Here is an 18,932-nt window from a genome sequence, read left to right as displayed (position 1 = left end):
ATCCAGAAGCTGCTCTGGCCGAGCCAATCTCCTGACATGAACCCCATCGAAAACCTCTGGGCCATACTCGACCGGCAAGTCAAGAAACAACCAAAAAAACCAACTTCAAAGAGCGACCTACTCCAAGTTTTGAAGCAAAATTGGGCGAAAATCCCACAATCTAAAATTGACGAGATGATTCTCACGATGCCCCAAAGGATCAACGAACTCCACGAAGCGAAAGGAAGATCTACTAGATATTAATTAAATTATAAATATATCAATTCATGTGAATATGACTGAAAATTTTCATTTTTTTCTGAAAAGGTGTTGTCTATTTACTTGCGACCAGGCTGTGTAAATAGGAAAAAATATATAATTTTAACGGAAAGTAGGGATCATTGGTTATTCGTAGAATGGTTATAAGAAGTATCCAAAACTAAATAAATGCCACAATAAACATTATACAACAAGTTATACTAGTTGGATAGATTTTAAGACGATTTTCAATCCCTACTTTGGTTGGCAGATTTATTCTGCTTTATTGAGCTATAAGGATCGCAATTTACTTGTTTGCGTACTTTTCATTGCAGCATTTATTTTGTCTTGGATACTTCTTGACACAATATCTATAAACTTTCAGTATAGCCATGTCCCTGATAACTATAACGGAAATGTTAGTGACCTTTTTAGCGTATTATTAGTATATGTCCACATAATATATCATAACCAGTAATGTCAATGGTCGGTTTTTCACTTGTGAATTCGATAGGGTTGTTTTTCGACGCGTGAATTCTTTGGAATCCTTGTCGATCCCTACTATTAACTACTACCGTACTTCAAATACAGAACCCTCATTTATGTGATCTTTAGTATTTAAAAGTGCTCTTAACTTAACTGTGCCGACTTAAACGGATCACATCATCATCAGTGCTGGAGTGAGGAAAAGGCATACATAGCATCTGACTCTCCCAGATCTCGAGAAGGATCCAGGTCCCAATCAAGATGAGCCGTTCCTGGGAGTCACAAGGATACATGCCAAGTTTAATGGGAACGGGTCGCCAGCTATAAACGGACACAACGCACGGGGAAATTATAGGGTCCTCTGGGGGTGATATATGAGAATCAGACTCGAACATTCACCCCTGAGTCACTTCTCGTGGTATACTAGGAGAACATATTTGGTTTGGTTGCAATCGACCTTGCGATTCGATATTTATAAGCGGACACACCTTTTATCAAATAGTGGTTTGGATAAATTTATAACATCATGTAAAAATAGATTTAGTTTCATATATAAAAGTTAATTATAAACTTAATAAATTAATCGAAAGCTTTACTATATTTTCATGTGATGATCAAACTAATATTCATTTTTGAAGTTCTTTTAACATTAATGTTGATGCTTTTATCTCTGCTTCCAAATTTTGTAAATACTTAATATAAAATATATAACTACTACCCATCTTTCACGACTCAATAATATATATATATATACTTATTGTCCCTCTCTAAAGCACCAATAAAATATATATACTTATTGTCCCTCTCTAACGGACCAATAAAATATATATACTCATTGTCCCTCTAACGGATCAGTAGAGTATATATACCTATTATTCCTCTTTAACAGATCAGTAAAACCTAGTTAAAGATTCAGCAAAATGTATACCTTTGTTCTTCTCTGATAGATAAAATATTCATACTTATTGTCTCCCTCTAACAGATCAAAGCCAAACCAACCCAAAATGATTTATAGTGCAATTACAACCTCTTCTTTCAAATTATACCTTGATGTTCAGTTTCCGATTTTAAGTTCCTCATTATACACCCAATTATTTAAGTCATTCTGTTTATAAAGAAGCTTAATTTTGAAAATAATCCATGGCTTTAGCATTTTAAATAAGTTTTAATAATCACTTGGACGGGCGAACTCAGACTTAATCCGAAGGAAAAGCGCTTCACACTTTGGAGCCTTGGGTAATAAGTATGACAGTCAAGTCCTATTATTTGGTCAGACAACAAAGCCAAAAGTATAAATATTTCTTATGTACGAAACAACTTCCTGCCGATACTTTCAACGCTGTACTTCTACTGTAAAATTGTATTTATTTCTTTTCCCTTTCTTTATTACATCCCGAAGTACGTTCTTCAGAAGTTCTATCAATATGCATCATATACCAAATACGTACACAGGGCTGTACTACAGAAAATCGAAATCCGACCATTTCAAAGTTTGTCTTACAACCTTTGGGTCCTCGGTGGGACAACGGTAAGTCTACGGATTTACAACGCTAAAATCGGGGGTTTTATTTCCCTCGGAGGACATAGCAGATAGTCTGATGTGACTTTGCTATAAAATACATACAAACCTTGGATTAAGCCATAAGGTCAGAATTTCGTATAAGCAGGCCACTGAAGGAAGTAAATATTCTCAAAGGTGTTGGCTGGTTTGACATTCTCTATTTAAAATGTTTAAAAGTATTAAAATAGAAGCCCCTACATTAAGTAGTACAGACACTATGCTGCACCTGTTCCAGGTTACCTAAGTAATGCCACAATATTTAGTTGAAAATCAATTTAACATAAGACCTACTGTGTGGAGAGTGTCAGCAGAATGCCCAGGCTACTGACAGATAACATAGAAAGTGTTACCAGAGATCCCCTGGCTACTTACAATGTGTATATCGAACGATTCACAGATGAATGAACGTCATCCTTCAGTAAACTATACAGGCACTGTGCTTGTAGACCAAAAACAATAACCAGTATTGACAATGTAGCCGTCATATTGATTTTGTTACATTTGAGTAACACAGCTATTGATTGTTTCCAACCATTTCGTAAGAATGTTTACCTTATCTGCTTCTATACGTGTATCATTAGTGGTTTTAATATTTGTCGCGTGTTATTGGGTTACTAAGTCGATGACAGAAGGTGAAACTAGACCTTACTCTTAATGCTTATCAGCTGTTTTAATTATCGTCGTCTTCTATACTCCTTTCTAATTGTTTACCAGTACATCTTTTGAACTCCCGGTATATAGTTAAGCAGCAGTTCTTTAAAAACTTCTTTTTTTGTTATTCATTTTAATGCAAAAGAGGACAATGGTTTATCAACGCTGTGGGGTCAAACCTCGAATTTTAACGCTACAAACTTGCGTAAGTTCAAGTACGCATTGTTGGTTTATAGTGTTTGCTATTCATAATTATCTGGTGGTAAAGAAACAAACAAACAAACAAAAAAAAAACAAGAAGATAAAAGGGAAAAACATTGCGGACTATATATATCCACACCCCAAGAAGAACAAACTGATCGGATCACAAACTTTCTCTGTTTAAGATATTTCGATTACTTATCCAAACCACCATTCAAGAAATTCAAATTCGAAAATTTGTTCGCAGCAGAGGATTGTTGAATTTTTTGTGTTTAATATTTTTGTACGTTTCGTATATGCTTCGAATACGTCACACTCTAAACTTTGAAGATAAATATGGTATTTTCGGGTTTGTCACCATCACTGCTTTCTAACTATAAAAATAAATGTTCGGGTCTGTCATATTTTAACTTTAAAAAAAAAAAGTGAGGGTAAATATGGTATGTTCGAGTTTGTCACCGTCGAATCATTTTAACTTTCGAAAGTAAGTATATGTCACAATTTAATATTCTTAACTGTAAATGAAAGTATGGTATGGTCAAGTTCGTCATAGTCTAATCTCTTTCTGTCAAGGTAAGTATATGTTCGAGCACTAAATGCCACAGTTTCAATACCTCTCTATAACCCCCCCCCCCTCAAAGTACCTTGTAATTAACTATTTGATGATCACAATTTTATTACATCCTCCCCTTTCCTAAGTTGTAACTAATGTTTTAATGATCACAGGATTTATAACTCGAAACATTCTTCCCATAAAGAAACTTGCAACTCATATTTTAATGACTATAGCTTCTATATCTCTTCACGGCATACTCACCTAAAGGAATTTTTAAATAATGTTTTAATGGACACAATTCCTGTAACTCTTCACATTATCCTCCCGCTAAAGTAACATGTAATTAACGTTTTAATAATTACAATTTCTATAATTCTTTTACAGTTTCCTCTCATTAAAGTAACTTCTAACCAACAAATTAATGTTAACAGGTTCTATAACTCCTTATAACATCCATTGTTGTTGTAAAATATATATTATAATGGTAAACAGTAAATGTGTTGGATTTATAAAATGCGAAATAATGATCACTTGATTTATAATGAAAGGTCCTTTGAATATTATGATTGTCAACTGTATATAACAAAAGTGATTCACTTACTACTGAACACTACGAAATACACCAATTTTTTCGGTTATAAACTATGTTAATTTGTGAGAAATGTATGGGATGCTTTAATTAACTAATAAATTTACATGTTATAGTGTACATAAAGTGAAGTTTTGAAAGATACAAAAATAGAATTTCCGGTTTGTCTGTCAGTTTTATAGAAACGAAAACACTACTTGTTTTAGCCTTAGGCGAACACATCACTTGGTTTTACACAAGGGTCAAGCTTTCTTAACTTGCCATCAGCTGGGATGCATCGGACTAATTAAGCAATAGGGTTGAAAGAGTTTACACTGACCTACCTGTAGTACACATTCGTTTTTCGAGATGACAAGTTCTAGAGATAGAAAATGGTACTAATATTACTTATCAAGCTTTTAGCCTATATGCAAACAGTTTCAGTCAACAAGAAACAAGCTCCAGACAAAGACTTACGAAATTATCTACAGAAAGGTAAGATTATAATTTTCTAGTAATGGTTAAACATAACTATTTATATACATCCTTTAAACTTTAGTTTCTATAACTCCTTAAAGCATCTCCCCCCTAAGGTAACTTCCAATTAAAGTTTTAATGATCACAGATTCTATTTTTTTACATCATCTACACAGTAAAGTTGGAAAGATGTGGCTTATGTTTAAGTTTTGAATCAGTAAATACATACTGTTAATAAACTGTTAAAGGTATTCCCATCCAAATTATACTTATAATTCAAATGATGATAACCCACATATATTATCTTGCATTTATTATAATTAAAACGTTTATATCATCAGCAAATGCAAGTAATTTATTGACAATTTCTTCGTCTGTGTCATTGAAGTAAACCAAAAAGAGCAAAGACCTTAAGATTGAGCCCCAAGATACCTTACTTGCGACATTAATCCAATTTGAATTAACTCCATTTAAAACAATCCTCTACATTCTACCATCCAGCCAATTTTCTATCCAATTAGCTAACTTATCCCACATACCAACAGATTTTTTTTTCACTAGCCTTTTATGTGGCACCTTGTCAAATGCTTACTGAAAATTCAGATACAACAAATCTACACCATGACCCTTATCTACATAAGCAGTAACATTTTCAAAGAATGTCAAAAGATTTGTAAGGCAATATTTTCCATTAGTGAAATCATGCTGACTATCCATTGAAATTCTAAACTTTGTTAAATGACATTGCAAAGCATCTTTTATCAGACTTTCCAAAACACGATTGATGTAAGAATAATAGGCCTATAATTACTGGGACAATTTTTATTACCTCCCTTGAAAACAGGAATGACATTAGCTAATTTTAATCATCTGGCACCTGCCCATTATTCAAGGGCTTACAAAAATAGTAGCAAATGGTTCACTTATCCAATCTTTAACTTCCTTCAAAAACCCTTAGGTAAGTATTATTTGGCCCAGGAGCCTTATCGTTCTTTAATGTTCCCAATATTTTCTTTCCAAGCTCAGAATGAATGCAATAATATTATTCAATCTTGTTTCCATCTGTCAATTGTTCAAGACGGAGGAATACTGCTTAAATCTTCATCAGTAAAAACTGAAGAAAAAGCATAATTTAATAACCCAGCCATCTCATATCCATCAGATACAAGCCTTCCTTTATCATTCCTCAAGGGTCCTACCCTTATCCTAACATTCTGATTACCCTTAATATATTTAAAGAAATCATCAGTGTTAAATTTTACATTAATTAGCTCCTTTGACTTACCTTTTCTCACATTAGCTCCAACATGCACAACAAAAATTGCACCATTGCTAGCCGCTATATTATATCTCTTGTTCTGTCAGTTATATCCTCCACCTGTGCCCCTGGGTAGCATAATCTAATTTTTTTCTCCAAAGACTATCCTATCAACATGCCTTGTCAAGGAATCACCTATAACTATAATCTCCTTAAGTTTATCATCCACATCCTTCTCTGTCCCTTTGGTTTTCCTTCCCTCCAGTAGTTCCTCATCTGCACAAGCCAAGGGCTGAAATCTGTTACTCAATAGAATAGGCTTTTTACAATTAAATCCACCACTTTTAGCCCTAATAATTCTCTCACTAACTTCGTGAAAGTCATTGTTAGCTGATGTATCCCTTGCATGTAAAAGCTTATACTAGAAATCCTTCTGCCATTTCCCACAGTTTATGCTTCTCTTTATCTATTGCCTCTACTTTAATTAGGATTGACTCTACCTTCTTCTTCAACCTACAAACTTTACATACAAGTTGCACATCTTCACTACAAGCTTCCATAAAAATATATACAAGTCCAGAGTTCCCCGATAAAATCCACTCATTGCACCCATCACACCTAAGAAACTGTGAATGCTTAACTCCTACACTGGTCTTAATCATTGTATTTGTAGCCTGAAAATAAACACTCAATACTAAATACCAGTGGCTTATTGCCAACACTGTTAAGCCTAACGTTTGAGAATCAAATATTACAGTTTTTTTTTTTATCACTACCGATGTAATTAAGTTTATAAAGTTCTAGGGTTTGTTTCACTGCTGAATCAGTGAATACATGTATAGTTATATGTTTCAGTGCTGAATTAGTGTATACATGTATGGTTGTGTTCTGTGTTCCAATGCTGAATAAGTTGATATATTTCAATTTATAGTCTGTGTTTTTATACTGAATCAGTGGGTTCATATAAAGCTCTGCATCAATGGATAAACGTGAAGTTGAGGGCTGTGTTTTAGTAATGAATCAGTGTATAAATGTAAAGTTATGGTGGATATTTTAATGCTGGGTCAATGGATACACATATAGTTATGATTTGTTTTGGTGCTGCATTTGTTGATACATATAATATTGTGATATATGTATCAGTATATGTAAAGATGTGGTGTATGTGTCACAGCTGAATCAGTGGATACATGTAAATTTATAGTATATGTTATGGTTCTGAATCTGTTCATATACGTTAAATTGTAGTATGCCTTTAAGTGGGAAATAAGTGGATAGCTGTAAAATCTTTGTCTTTCTTCCACTGCTTAATAAAAGGGGTACATGAAACATAGCAGACTGTGTTTCGGTGCTAAATAAGAGGATATATATATATAAAATCTTGAGTTGTGTTTCAGGGCTGAATCAGTGAATACATATAAAGCAGTGGTATATGTTTCAGTGCTGAATTTCTTGGTATATGTAAATTTGTGGTCCATGTTTATGTGCTTAAGTAGTTGGTATATGTAAATTTGTGGTTCATGTTTTTGTGCCGAATGAACGGATATATGAAATGTTGCTATCTATGTTTGAGTACTGAAATTGTTGATACATATAAAATTGTGGTTATGTTTTAGTGTTTAACCTGTTGATGCATACATAGATGTAGTAGTTATATCAGAATTTATGCACAAACCTACAAAAGGGATATCTGCAGATGATCTTCTCTAACTTTCAACTAACATATTAGAGGGAAGACAACTAGTCATCTAGTAAGAGTCCTTGAGTTACCCTTGTCTAACTGAATAGTGGGATTTGAGCATTACTTTAGTGCACTGATGGCTCCAACAGGCAGAGTACCTTTTGAAGGAAAAGGTCATATACACAAATTCTCAGATTCACATTGTGCATGAAATAGTATATAAAGATACACCATTCTTTGTTTTTTTCTACAAAGTAACTTTTTTCAGCCAATAAATGTTAATATATTCAAAGTTGCAATTACTTGTTTCATGTAATAAAATAAAAGTTAAAAATTATATATTTTGATAAATAGAAATTTGAAAATAAACTGGTTACTAAATTTTAGTAAATATTTCGCATCTAGTTTTTACTCATTAACCCTATCACTATGGCCTCAGTCCATTTGATCGAGTTTGTAATCCCAAAGTGACCGTCAAAATTTCCACACTAAGTTTTAATAGATTTTGTGTATCTTCACAAAGTTTGGGAAGCTTTCAGTAAACGTTATACATATTTTGTACACAAAAAATCATTTTTTAATTAAGTATTTTGCTAAAAATTTATCCATGAATATATGGAGTAAGTGTTGACTGCTTAGAGTTCAAAGTGATCTTCATGTTAAGATTAAAAATACTTTTTTCAGCTGAAAATAGTCACATTTCACTTGTATAATCTCTAAAACCTCCTAAATAAACATCAAACAATTTGTTTTCAGTAAAACTTTATACTTCATCTGTTACTTTCTCCAAACTAACTCTATACGCATTTGGTTGATTTGAATGACCTTGTTATAACCACAAAAAAATAAATACTAAATCTAAATTACCCTTTTTTCTTTCTAGAATGACTGCAAATTGTAACTGGATACTACAATTGTTTGTTTTAAATAGCTTAAAACTTGTAACAGTTTACATCTGTTTATACATTTATTTTATTGCCCTTTGACCAGTGTCAAACTAATAATCTTACTATACAGCAAATGTGTGGTCCACATTACCATACTGAATTTTGTAATGCATGAGCTGTTCAAAAAGCATACCTGATGAAAAATTATTTTTTATTTTCTTCATTATACTATCTAATCTAACCCTATTCTACCTAATAAGCTTCTAATGTTTACATTTTAGTTAATTTTATAATACTAAACAAATAATGTACATGAAAAATGATATATATTACTTACCTGAGACCCTTTCCTTTTTAGCTGTCAGTTGCCGATGAAGTTTAAGCCTACTTTTTATAATCATAGTACTAGTACACTAAATTTTTATTTACTTAAATAATGCATCTAAGAACACAGAATAACAACACACGCAAAGCAAACAATGTCCTATAACTATTTCAATTTTGCAGGCTTTCTAACTTTAGCATAAAAACCTTTAAATCTTACCTTGAGCGTCTCAATCTGAAGACTACAACAGAAAATTTCAAACTGAAGAAGAAACAGACAATTCTCTGTACGGAAAACAACGTAACATAATATGTCATTTGACAAGTTAAACCTTGGCTTTCTATTAATTATAAATAATATAAAACGTCAGAGAACTAATGACAATTTGTGACAAGTGGGCATGGCAAGTGGGTCTGATTTTCTAGTTTATGACTATAAACAAATAATATTGAAGGCTATAAAAATTATGCCTTGTCTATGTAATATCTATATTATAATGAGCAACTTACATCAAATTCCGTACTTCTGAAAGTTAATTACAGAAGAGAGAACACCTAGAAAACAAATGTCACAGTTCTCATACTGGGAGAAATTGAGGATTTGTTTAAATATTTCCTTACAAAATTAAGAAATTCATGCTCATATAACATTAACATTTGATTCACTAACTATTCTTCAATACCAAGTTTATTCATGTACAATGATAACAAAATAGTTCAATTATATTTTGAGAGTGACTCTCTAAAAGTTCATGAGATGCACACTTGGCCTACCCATAGCAAAAGGGTTAATCTTTCTAAAACTCTCATGAGAATAAAGCTATCTATACAGTGTCCATTGCAGCGATTGATCTCCCAATTTCATGGTTATAAGCCCTCATGCTTACTCCTGAGCCACAAGGAATCTCCACAAATATACAAATGAAACAGTTTACAATTCTGTAGGAACTGCAACTGTAAATCAATTGCATAATTTTGTGACAAGAATATACATAAAATATGTTAAACAACCTGAATTATACAATTTAATATCTAAAATCTTTATTTCTTCATCAGTTTTTAGTAACTAAAAACTTTCATTTTATACAGAATTAACATTTAAGAAGTCAAAATTTCATTTCTAAAATATTTCGTCTTTACTAGGTCTTCTTATCCTTTACAATATTAGGTTTCTTAGTAGCCATTTTCTTTTGCTTTTTCTTGGCCCTGTTTTTGAGAATTTTCTTAATTTTCTTCTTTTTTTCCCTCTGTTGTGCTCTGCTGCCCTGAAACGTCCGTGATAATGATTTTCTCGATATCTTCTTTTTGGCAGAAGGTACATCATGGCTGTAGAACTGTTAAGTACTTACTTTGAAGATAAGCAGAAAATACAACACCATTTTAACTTTCTCACTTATTTATAACTTATGAAAGATTATATCCAAATCTTTATATTTATTTACTCATTTACCATAGTTTTTCCAATTATAAACTGAGGTTTATAGATAAATTTTGTCTGTAAAATCATAACGTGTAGTTTATATTTAATTTGTTTTTCAGAAGAAGCACTACAAATTTTATGCTCTTTATGACCTTTGGGTTAAATTACATGAAACATTTGTCAGCAATATTGCTACACTTTGATCATGCATTTCAGCCCAAACCCACAAATTTTCTATTTAATTAAATAATTCACCCAAGAACACAGAATAATAACACAAAAAGCACATAATGCCCTATAACTATCAAACTTTTTCTGGCCTTTGCATGATAAGAGCCTTTATCACACTTGATGAAGATAATTAATGAAAACCAAATTCTGTTACCTTTACACTTCTACACGTAAATTATAGTTCCGATCTTTACAGCTTAAAACGGTGTAAAGATTTCGTTATGTCAGACTTGTGCTTCTTTTGTACTTTAATTGTTAACCTACTGTTAGATTTCTAATTAGAATACTTGGGAATGAAATTTTCCATCATCTTCAGTGACTCTGATAAATTAAAATGAAAGTTCCCCTATGATTTAGACAAAGGTAAAGTATTTCCAGTATTTATATCCTTTGTACCTCTACTTCCAAAATATTTTCTACTGTTCAAAAGATCTTTGTTTCTTGTCTCCATTTAAAACTGGCAAGGAAACATGCTGAAGCCACATTTTACTAATAGTAAGAATGACTGTATCAGAGCCCAGACCTTATGATATTGATAAACTTTCATGCAGAGAAGCCCTATTGTAATTCATTTTCAATATATAGCAAATGAAACTAACACAAAGTTAACATGAATATATGAAAACCATTAAAACATCTCAATGATAGAGATACTGCATTAACTGCTTTCATTAAACAATTTTCCATATAATAATAATATGGTTATTTCATTGAAATATTGACCACCAAGTTCTATCTCTCTCTCTCATAGCTGTATTATATATCTATTATTGCAATGTGAGACTTGTTTTTTAGCCTTTTAACCATGCTTTACAGGCATTGATTGCTTTCATTAAACAATTTTTCCATATAATAATAATATCATTATTTCGTTGAAATATTGACTACAAGTTCTATCTCTCTCTCTCATAGCTGTATTATATATCTATTATTGCAATGTGAGACTTGTTTTTTAGCCTTTTAACCATGCTTTAAACATATAAAGATCTTAAAAAACCACAAAAAGAATATTGAGTGTTTCTTTTCCCTCTTCATTGCTCGAACAACTCTTATCTTTCTGTCCTTGAACTCCCTCCCATTTAATTCCAAAGCCAACATCACAGAATCTAAAGTCTGAAAGAAGAAAAAATATATTAGAAAGTCTCAAATATGCTGTTAATAGTACATCTCTTGAGAGTGCCAACTATTGTGCAGTTAGTTATTTTCTCTTCCCTAACTCTACATGAGGTTGGTCAATTTACTGACCTCGTAACCACCATAAAAAAAATTTTTGAAATAAATCCTAATTACCATTTTTCTTTCTAGAATAACTTCAAATTGTAACATGAAACTACATTTGTCCATCCTAAATAGCTTTAAAATTATGTCTAAATAATATTCCCACCACAAAAGTTGTAAATCACTTAGCGACTGTGTAACCTATGTTACCTTATCGAATAACAGTAATGCATGAGCTACTCGCGAGCACACCTCATGAAATTGTGTTACTATTATTATTATTATTATAATTTTTCTTTATTTTACTTAATCTATCCTTATCTAGCCTAAAAAGTTTCTAACTTTTATATTTTAATTACTTTCATAATAGTAAATAAAGAACACACATGAAAATAAAAATATATAGTACTTACCTGGGCCTTTTATTTTGCTGTTGACTGTTGATGAATCTTAACCCTACTTTTTTTTTTTTATTTAATTAAATAATGCACCAAAAACACAGAATAACAACATGTAAAAAGCATATAATGTCCTATAACTACTACAACTTTTCTGGCTTTCTAACTAGACAACAAGAGCCATTAAAAATTTGGATAAGTTCATCAAAGTTTGCTATGGGAATAAAATTTGAACTGAAGCAAAATAGACAATTATCTGTAATGAAAATAATATCTATTTGATAGTTAAAACTTTGGCTCTCTATTGATTATAAATAATATAGTATTAAAGATCAGAGAGAAATATTGATTTGTAAAAAAGAGGATGTGACAGGTGGGTGTGACAAGAGGGGTCTGATTTTCTATTTTATGGCTCTATAACCAAATAATACTGAAGTCTATAAAAATTATGCTTTCTCTGAGTGATGAGAATATTATAATGAGTAATTTAAGTTAAATTTTGTACATTTTAGATGTGTGGTAAATATATTAAAGAGGGAATGCCCAGAGAACAAATGTCAATTCCCATACTAGGGGAAATTGAGGATATTTTTTAAATACTGCCTTATAAAGATAAGAACTTAAAACTTGTATAATATTGAAATATAGATTATTTGCTATGTTTTGATGCCAAGTTTATCTGTATACCATGATAAAAAGGACTTTAATTAAATTTCAAAGACAACTTAGTAAAACCTTGTGTTATGCAGAGAAACTGCCTGTAAAGAAAGAGTTAAATGAAGTTTAAGTTTATTCTAGTCCTAGACCCTATAAAAATTTCATTATAAACTGTTACATTTTTAAGTCTAAATCAAACTAATGAGGGCATGAAGGATCCTGTCAAGAAATGAGTTTTACTTATAAAACATTATTAGATTTTAAATCTAAATAATACTGATTAAGGCATGAAGAGAATATTCACAACATCAGATAGATAGCTTTGTTACCCTTGTGAATGCATATGTTCCAACCTTTCACTCCTCTGTTGAAACCAAAGGCAAATTCTATGAAGAACTGCTGGAAGTTAGCACCAAAGATCCCAGCACAGAAAGTTGAAATCTACTTGGAGACGTCAATGCCAAGATTTATGCAGACAGGGAGCCCTGCCTTTTGTGTCTTGGCTCTAATAACATTGGAAACATGAACGACAGCAGGCAAAGAGTATTAGAGCTCTGCATACCCCATACTCTGTGCATTACCAATTCTTTCTTTCAGACATTATCATGCCTTAAAGTCTCCAGGAAACATCCAAGGTCAGGCCATTGGCACCATCTTGATCTCATCATCACCAGAAGAAGTACCCTTAACAACGTATTTCTCACCAAGACTTACCATTGTGTTGACTGTGATACAGACCACTCTCTTGTCATCATTGTAGTGTGGGTAAAGCCTAAGAAAATCTATCGCTGCTAACATCCAGGCTTACCAAGACTCAACATGGTCAGCACAGCACACCTTCAGAAAGCAGTTGAGTTTTCCCTGGCATTGGAAGAAGTAACTGAAGAGTTCCCATCTGGTGAAACAGTAGATGAAAAGTGGCAGCTTTTGAAAACTACTGTTTATGACACAGCTTTATCAACTTTTGGTCACAAAGTCAGAAAGAACCACGACTGGTTTGAAGCCAACTTCCAGGAAATGGCTCCACTTTTTGAAGAAAAACAAAGGGCATACCTAAATCACAAGAAAGAACTGAAAGAAGCCAGACATAACATACAAAAGACATCCAAACACTGTGCAAACAACTATTGGTTAAAGTTGTGGAAGAACACTGACACTGGGAATATCAGAGGAATGTATGAGGGAATTGGAAAACCAACTATGAAGTCAGCCCTGCTAAAGTCAAAAACAGGTGAGATCACCACAGATAAGAAGAAACAGATGGAGCAATGGGTAAAATACTACTTTGAAATTTACTCGCTGGAGAATGAGGTGTCTGAAAAGTCTTTTATCTGCACTAGCTGATTTACTCACACTGAAGAAGCTAGACTGCATTCCAACCAGCAAACAAAAAAAAAGGCATGGCAATAAATGCACTGGCCAGTGGTAAGGCTCCAAGTAAAGACAGTACACCAGCAGAAGTTGCTAAGTGCTGAAAAGAAATCTTAGTGCCTCAGTTCAAGGAACTCTTCACCTGCTGTTGAAAGGAGGGAACAGTACCACAGGACAAGAATACAGGCAAACGAAGCACATGTAATAATTACAGAGGCATCTCACTTCTTAGTATCATTGGCAAAGTCTTTGCTCAAGTTGTCTTGTGAAGCCTTCTAGTTCTTGCAGACTATGTGTGTACCCTGAGTATCAGTGTGGCTTAAGAGCTGAAAAATTCATTGTCGATATGATCTCTTTACTCTGGAAGATTAATGAAAAATGCAAGGAACAAAAAAAGATCCCTCTACATAGCCTTCATAGATTTGACAAAAGCCTCTGACTTAATAAGCAGCAAAGGTTTTTTCCAAATGCTTCAGATAATTGGCTGTCCAACAGAACTTCTCCACATCATCCGATCCTTCTACACAGATATTAATAGCACCCTCAATTCTGATGGAAATACCTCCGAACCATTTCAAATCAGGAGTGGCATCAAGCAAGGTTGTTTTCTTGTTCCCACGTTGTTCAACATTTTCTTTCTTCTTGATACGCATTTGGGTCATGAACAAAGAGAGTTTACCTCCACCCAAGATTCGATGGAAAGTTATACAAGCTGACTTCAATGAATCTTTAAACCCCTTTCTGTGCATGTCATGAGATTTTACTGAGTTATATTCAAAATTGAATTAAACCACTTTTCTATAAATGTAACAGAGAGAGAGTTTACCTCCACACAAGATTCGATCGAAAGTTATACAAGCTGACTTCAATGAATCTATCTGTGTATGGATCTGTTGTAAGAAATACAAAATAAGCTTAGTCTATTGTTCTTTTGAGAGGTATGTAATGTTTGGCAAGTGTTTCTTGCCTTATATGTATTAGTTTGCCAAACAATTATATTGCATTTAGGATTTACATTTATATCTTTATTAATTTTGTATTATTTGTGTTTAAAAATGTACATTTGAAATGTTTATGACTTTTTATACATTTAACTTGTTGTAGTTTGGCTTACCAAAATGTTTAAGCAAGGTGGCATCATTCACGTGCACGAGCGTAAGTGTTTGGAATTTGTGCATGAGACTCACCCTACAATAAGCAACTGAGCACCGAGTGGGACATGTTGTGGATCTTGGGATAATGAATAAAAGACAAAGAATTGGAAAGGAAAATTAAAAATAAACTACAAGTAAAAAGATAAAGATATGAAATTATGCATATGACAACAAGAAATATGAAAACTATTCTTCAAAAATTTAAAATGTACATACTTACTTCTATTTCTTAATTTCAAACATTTTATTGCACTTTACGTTAATGATGATATCTGGAGTTAATGATACAATAGAGAAAATTGAAAAACAAAATATAAAAAAATTACCTTAAAAACTTTTGATATTCATTTAGGAGGTTCTAGAGATTATGCAAATGAAATGTGAAAACTGTGAGATAAGAAATAGTATTTTTTATACTCAAAATAAAAATAACCTTGCATGTAAACTATTCAGATTAAATAATGAATGTTTTATTATATTAGGTTGTCAAGAAATTAATGTCGCATTTTGGAACACTTTATACATAAAACATGTGGCAATCAGTTCAGTGCTCCCTAAAGTAACATTTCACAGAGGTACTGTCCCAAATGGTAAATAAATTGAATATGTTTCACAATATACCATTATGTGTGAGAAGGAAAACAATATCATGGAATCTTAATTCAACACTAGAACAAAATCAACTATTAGATAACTTTCAGGTAAGCAAAACAAAAGCCTATAAACCAAACCTTAAACAAAATGAATCCAAAGCCCTTCCCCAGCCCACTGAGAGGGTCTCGAACAATACGAACACCTGCAATATCACCACACTCACTGAAGAAACTATACAATTCTTCCTCTTCAGCATCTAGAGGAAGAGAAAGATTGGCAATTTACAGTAGTGTTTTTGATATTCTTTACATTATCTTCTATCTTTGGAGAAACTAACAAAACAATGTTACATGTGTAATCATTTGACATTAATACACAAATAAAGGACAACATTTTAATATGTTTTGGAAAAGTAAAGCCAACAAAAAAATATGAAAAGTAAAGTCAACCATTTACAGAATCTTACATAAACCATTTTTTCTTTCTCATACTTTTGAACTAAAAAACTTGTATATCTGTATTGTACACAAAAAAATAACACTTAACAATTATGACTATAATAAAAGTACATGCAAAACTTATCTTAATTAAATGAAATCAACTAAAAATATTTTACATACCACAAGCTTCTCAGATATACCAACATCTTAAAAACTGTCAAGTGTTTCAAGAGTTATCAACAATTAAAGGAATGATGTTCAAACTAATACTTTTCACTCTTCACGGCTATATCTGAACTTTAATAGGTGCAATATGCCATGATAATAAGCAAATTTTTTGATTTGAAACACAGGATTAAATAAATGTGATTACTGACAAATAAAGCATAGTTTTCTTATGCATAAACAAGTACTTACTGAAAGGAAGGTTTCCAACAAAAATGGATCGTTTCTGATCATGTTGCTGACCACCTATAACTCTGTCCACCCTCAGATGATAACCTTTAAATAAAGTTCCATTACTGGAAAAAAAACAATAAAAATTATATTGTTCCATATCAATATGCCAATCAATTAACTTAAATTAGCAATAAATATTATGGTATTCAAATATACTTTACCTGTTTTTGATTAACCTTAGAAACTTAAAGAAATAGAAAAAGTTCTTTCTATTTGTATGACAATAGTAATTTAATTGTACATTAAATACTTTTACAAATCATCTTCGTTATTGTTCTAATCTCAATCTCTTAAGGTGCACCTATTATTTTGAGGGAATTTTGATGAGTTGCTTAAAACAAACTTGTTTATAAATTCAGAAAAAAGTAAAATACATACAGACTGACAGCCTCCTCAGCACTCTGAATACTATTGAAAACTACGTAAGCATTAATGTTATTTCTCTCTGGGTGAAAAGTATGCCTGAAAATAAACATTTTGAACAAATGCTATCAGTAGTGAAAATTTATGCAACTAATTCTGTAATAAATGACAGCAGTTTTTTAAACCTGAAGTTTCAAGTATATTTTCCTAAAATATGCAAGTTTATTCCATTTCCACTGAGCATGTAAGTAGATATTACTAAACATGACATGCTTTTCAAAAACTGAATTTTTTTGTTTTTCTTATAAAAATCTGTATGAACAAAAAGAATATTCTTCCACTACAAACTTTTTAAGTTGTATTTGTCTAATTGTTGGAAAAAAGTATAAGATATATCTAGGGTAACCAGACATCATCCCAATTTTCTGATAAGATTCCCAAGATAAAAATGCCCAAATGTCTCATACTTTATTTTTTATCAGTAATAAGTTTTTTATTCTCCTAGTCAGTACTTTAAGCCTCTGAAGACTATGAACCAACATTCAACAGACAATTCTTTTTTACCAAATAGGGAAATTACCACACAGCTTGGATATACTAAAGATAGCCCTTACTACTTCCTCTGAAGTAGGCTGTAAGTCATACTGCAGCAAATGACAATTACTGAATACAAACGGCAGATGCTGTTCACAGCCAATATTCAATTTTCAAGACATAAATAACTTATGTAAAGTAAATCATGAAGGAACATGGTAATTATTTAAATTTTTACAACATACTCCTGGCCAATAAGTTATTAAAAATTTTCACAAATCAGTGAAGTGTGTGTGGCAGCATGTAAGTAAAAATATTTTCACCTTATTATTATTATTTGCATGATCATTTATAATTTTCTCTAAAAAGAAAGGGATATTCCAGTTTTAATAAACACAACATTTCTGTTCACAACTGATGTATAATCTTCAAGTCACGAAGGACAGTCCTCAGATTTTTAGGACAAACTCCTGGTCAACAAGAAGTTGATTAAAAAACATTCCCTCATAGGACAGATATCTGTAACAGCAATAATATCAGTATAAATATCCTTTCATTTGATATTTATTATCTGTATAATTTATTATTTATAATTGTTTATAAAAGTCTGGGGGTCCTAGTTTCAAGACTTGAAAATTTGAGTGTGTACTAGCTTTATGACTTAACAATCTGATCACCCTAGATGTATGAAACTACTGTTTGTATGCAAATAATAACAAAATAATACTGTTACAACAAAACATCACAATAATACTATTGCAGCTGTAGCATAAAACTGCAAATTGATAAAATGAACAACCTGCCAGAAGAACAGGTATTTAGACAATTTTTCAAGTACTTTATTTGCCTTCATACAGATAAAGATGCAAAGTGAATCAAACAACTGATGATGGTGGACTATTTAAAGACATCATCCCTAAATACTGTTACATTAGAATATATAAATAGACTCAGACTTTTTTTTCACTTACTTAATGACTGCTACTCTTTTCGGCAATTTTGGTTGAACTGGAATCTATAAAAATTAGTTACAAATTTAGGGTTTTTTCATTACTCAAACATTTCTCAATGTGCATCATCTTTTAATTATAACGAAAAAAAAGTGTTTACAGAAACTTAATTTATTTAATTCATATGAAAACAATCAAACAACTGAAGATGAAGACTTTGTTTAACTGTTTCAGCACGGGCTTGGTCCGACCTCGT

General features: G+C 32.0%; 1 protein-coding gene across 2 annotated transcripts in view; it reads right to left on the bottom strand.

The window, feature by feature from the left end:
• Nucleotides 1-9,911: 9,911 nt before the first annotated feature.
• Nucleotides 9,912-18,932, bottom strand: part of LOC106456844 (RNA-binding protein 34-like) — a 30,493-nt gene continuing 21,472 nt past the window's right edge. The window contains exons 6-11 of one of the 2 annotated variants that reach the window (XM_013916212.2): nucleotides 18,698-18,741; nucleotides 17,208-17,291; nucleotides 16,788-16,891; nucleotides 16,068-16,186; nucleotides 11,550-11,651; nucleotides 9,912-10,215 (exon numbers count right to left, since the gene is read on the bottom strand). In XM_013916212.2, the coding sequence (XP_013771666.1) occupies nucleotides 10,027-10,215; nucleotides 11,550-11,651; nucleotides 16,068-16,186; nucleotides 16,788-16,891; nucleotides 17,208-17,291; nucleotides 18,698-18,741 (642 nt within the window). In that variant the 3' untranslated portion in view covers nucleotides 9,912-10,026. The remainder of the gene's footprint in view (nucleotides 10,216-11,549; nucleotides 11,652-16,067; nucleotides 16,187-16,787; nucleotides 16,892-17,207; nucleotides 17,292-18,697; nucleotides 18,742-18,932) is intronic. The other variant, XM_013916214.2, reaches the window with a different exon arrangement.

Source organism: Limulus polyphemus, unplaced genomic scaffold (assembly GCF_000517525.1).
Source record: "Limulus polyphemus unplaced genomic scaffold, Limulus_polyphemus-2.1.2 Scaffold263, whole genome shotgun sequence".
Taxonomy (NCBI): domain Eukaryota; kingdom Metazoa; phylum Arthropoda; class Merostomata; order Xiphosura; family Limulidae; genus Limulus; species Limulus polyphemus.
Note: the sequence above shows the minus strand (reverse complement) of the source record. Positions and strands in the feature narration are given on the sequence as shown.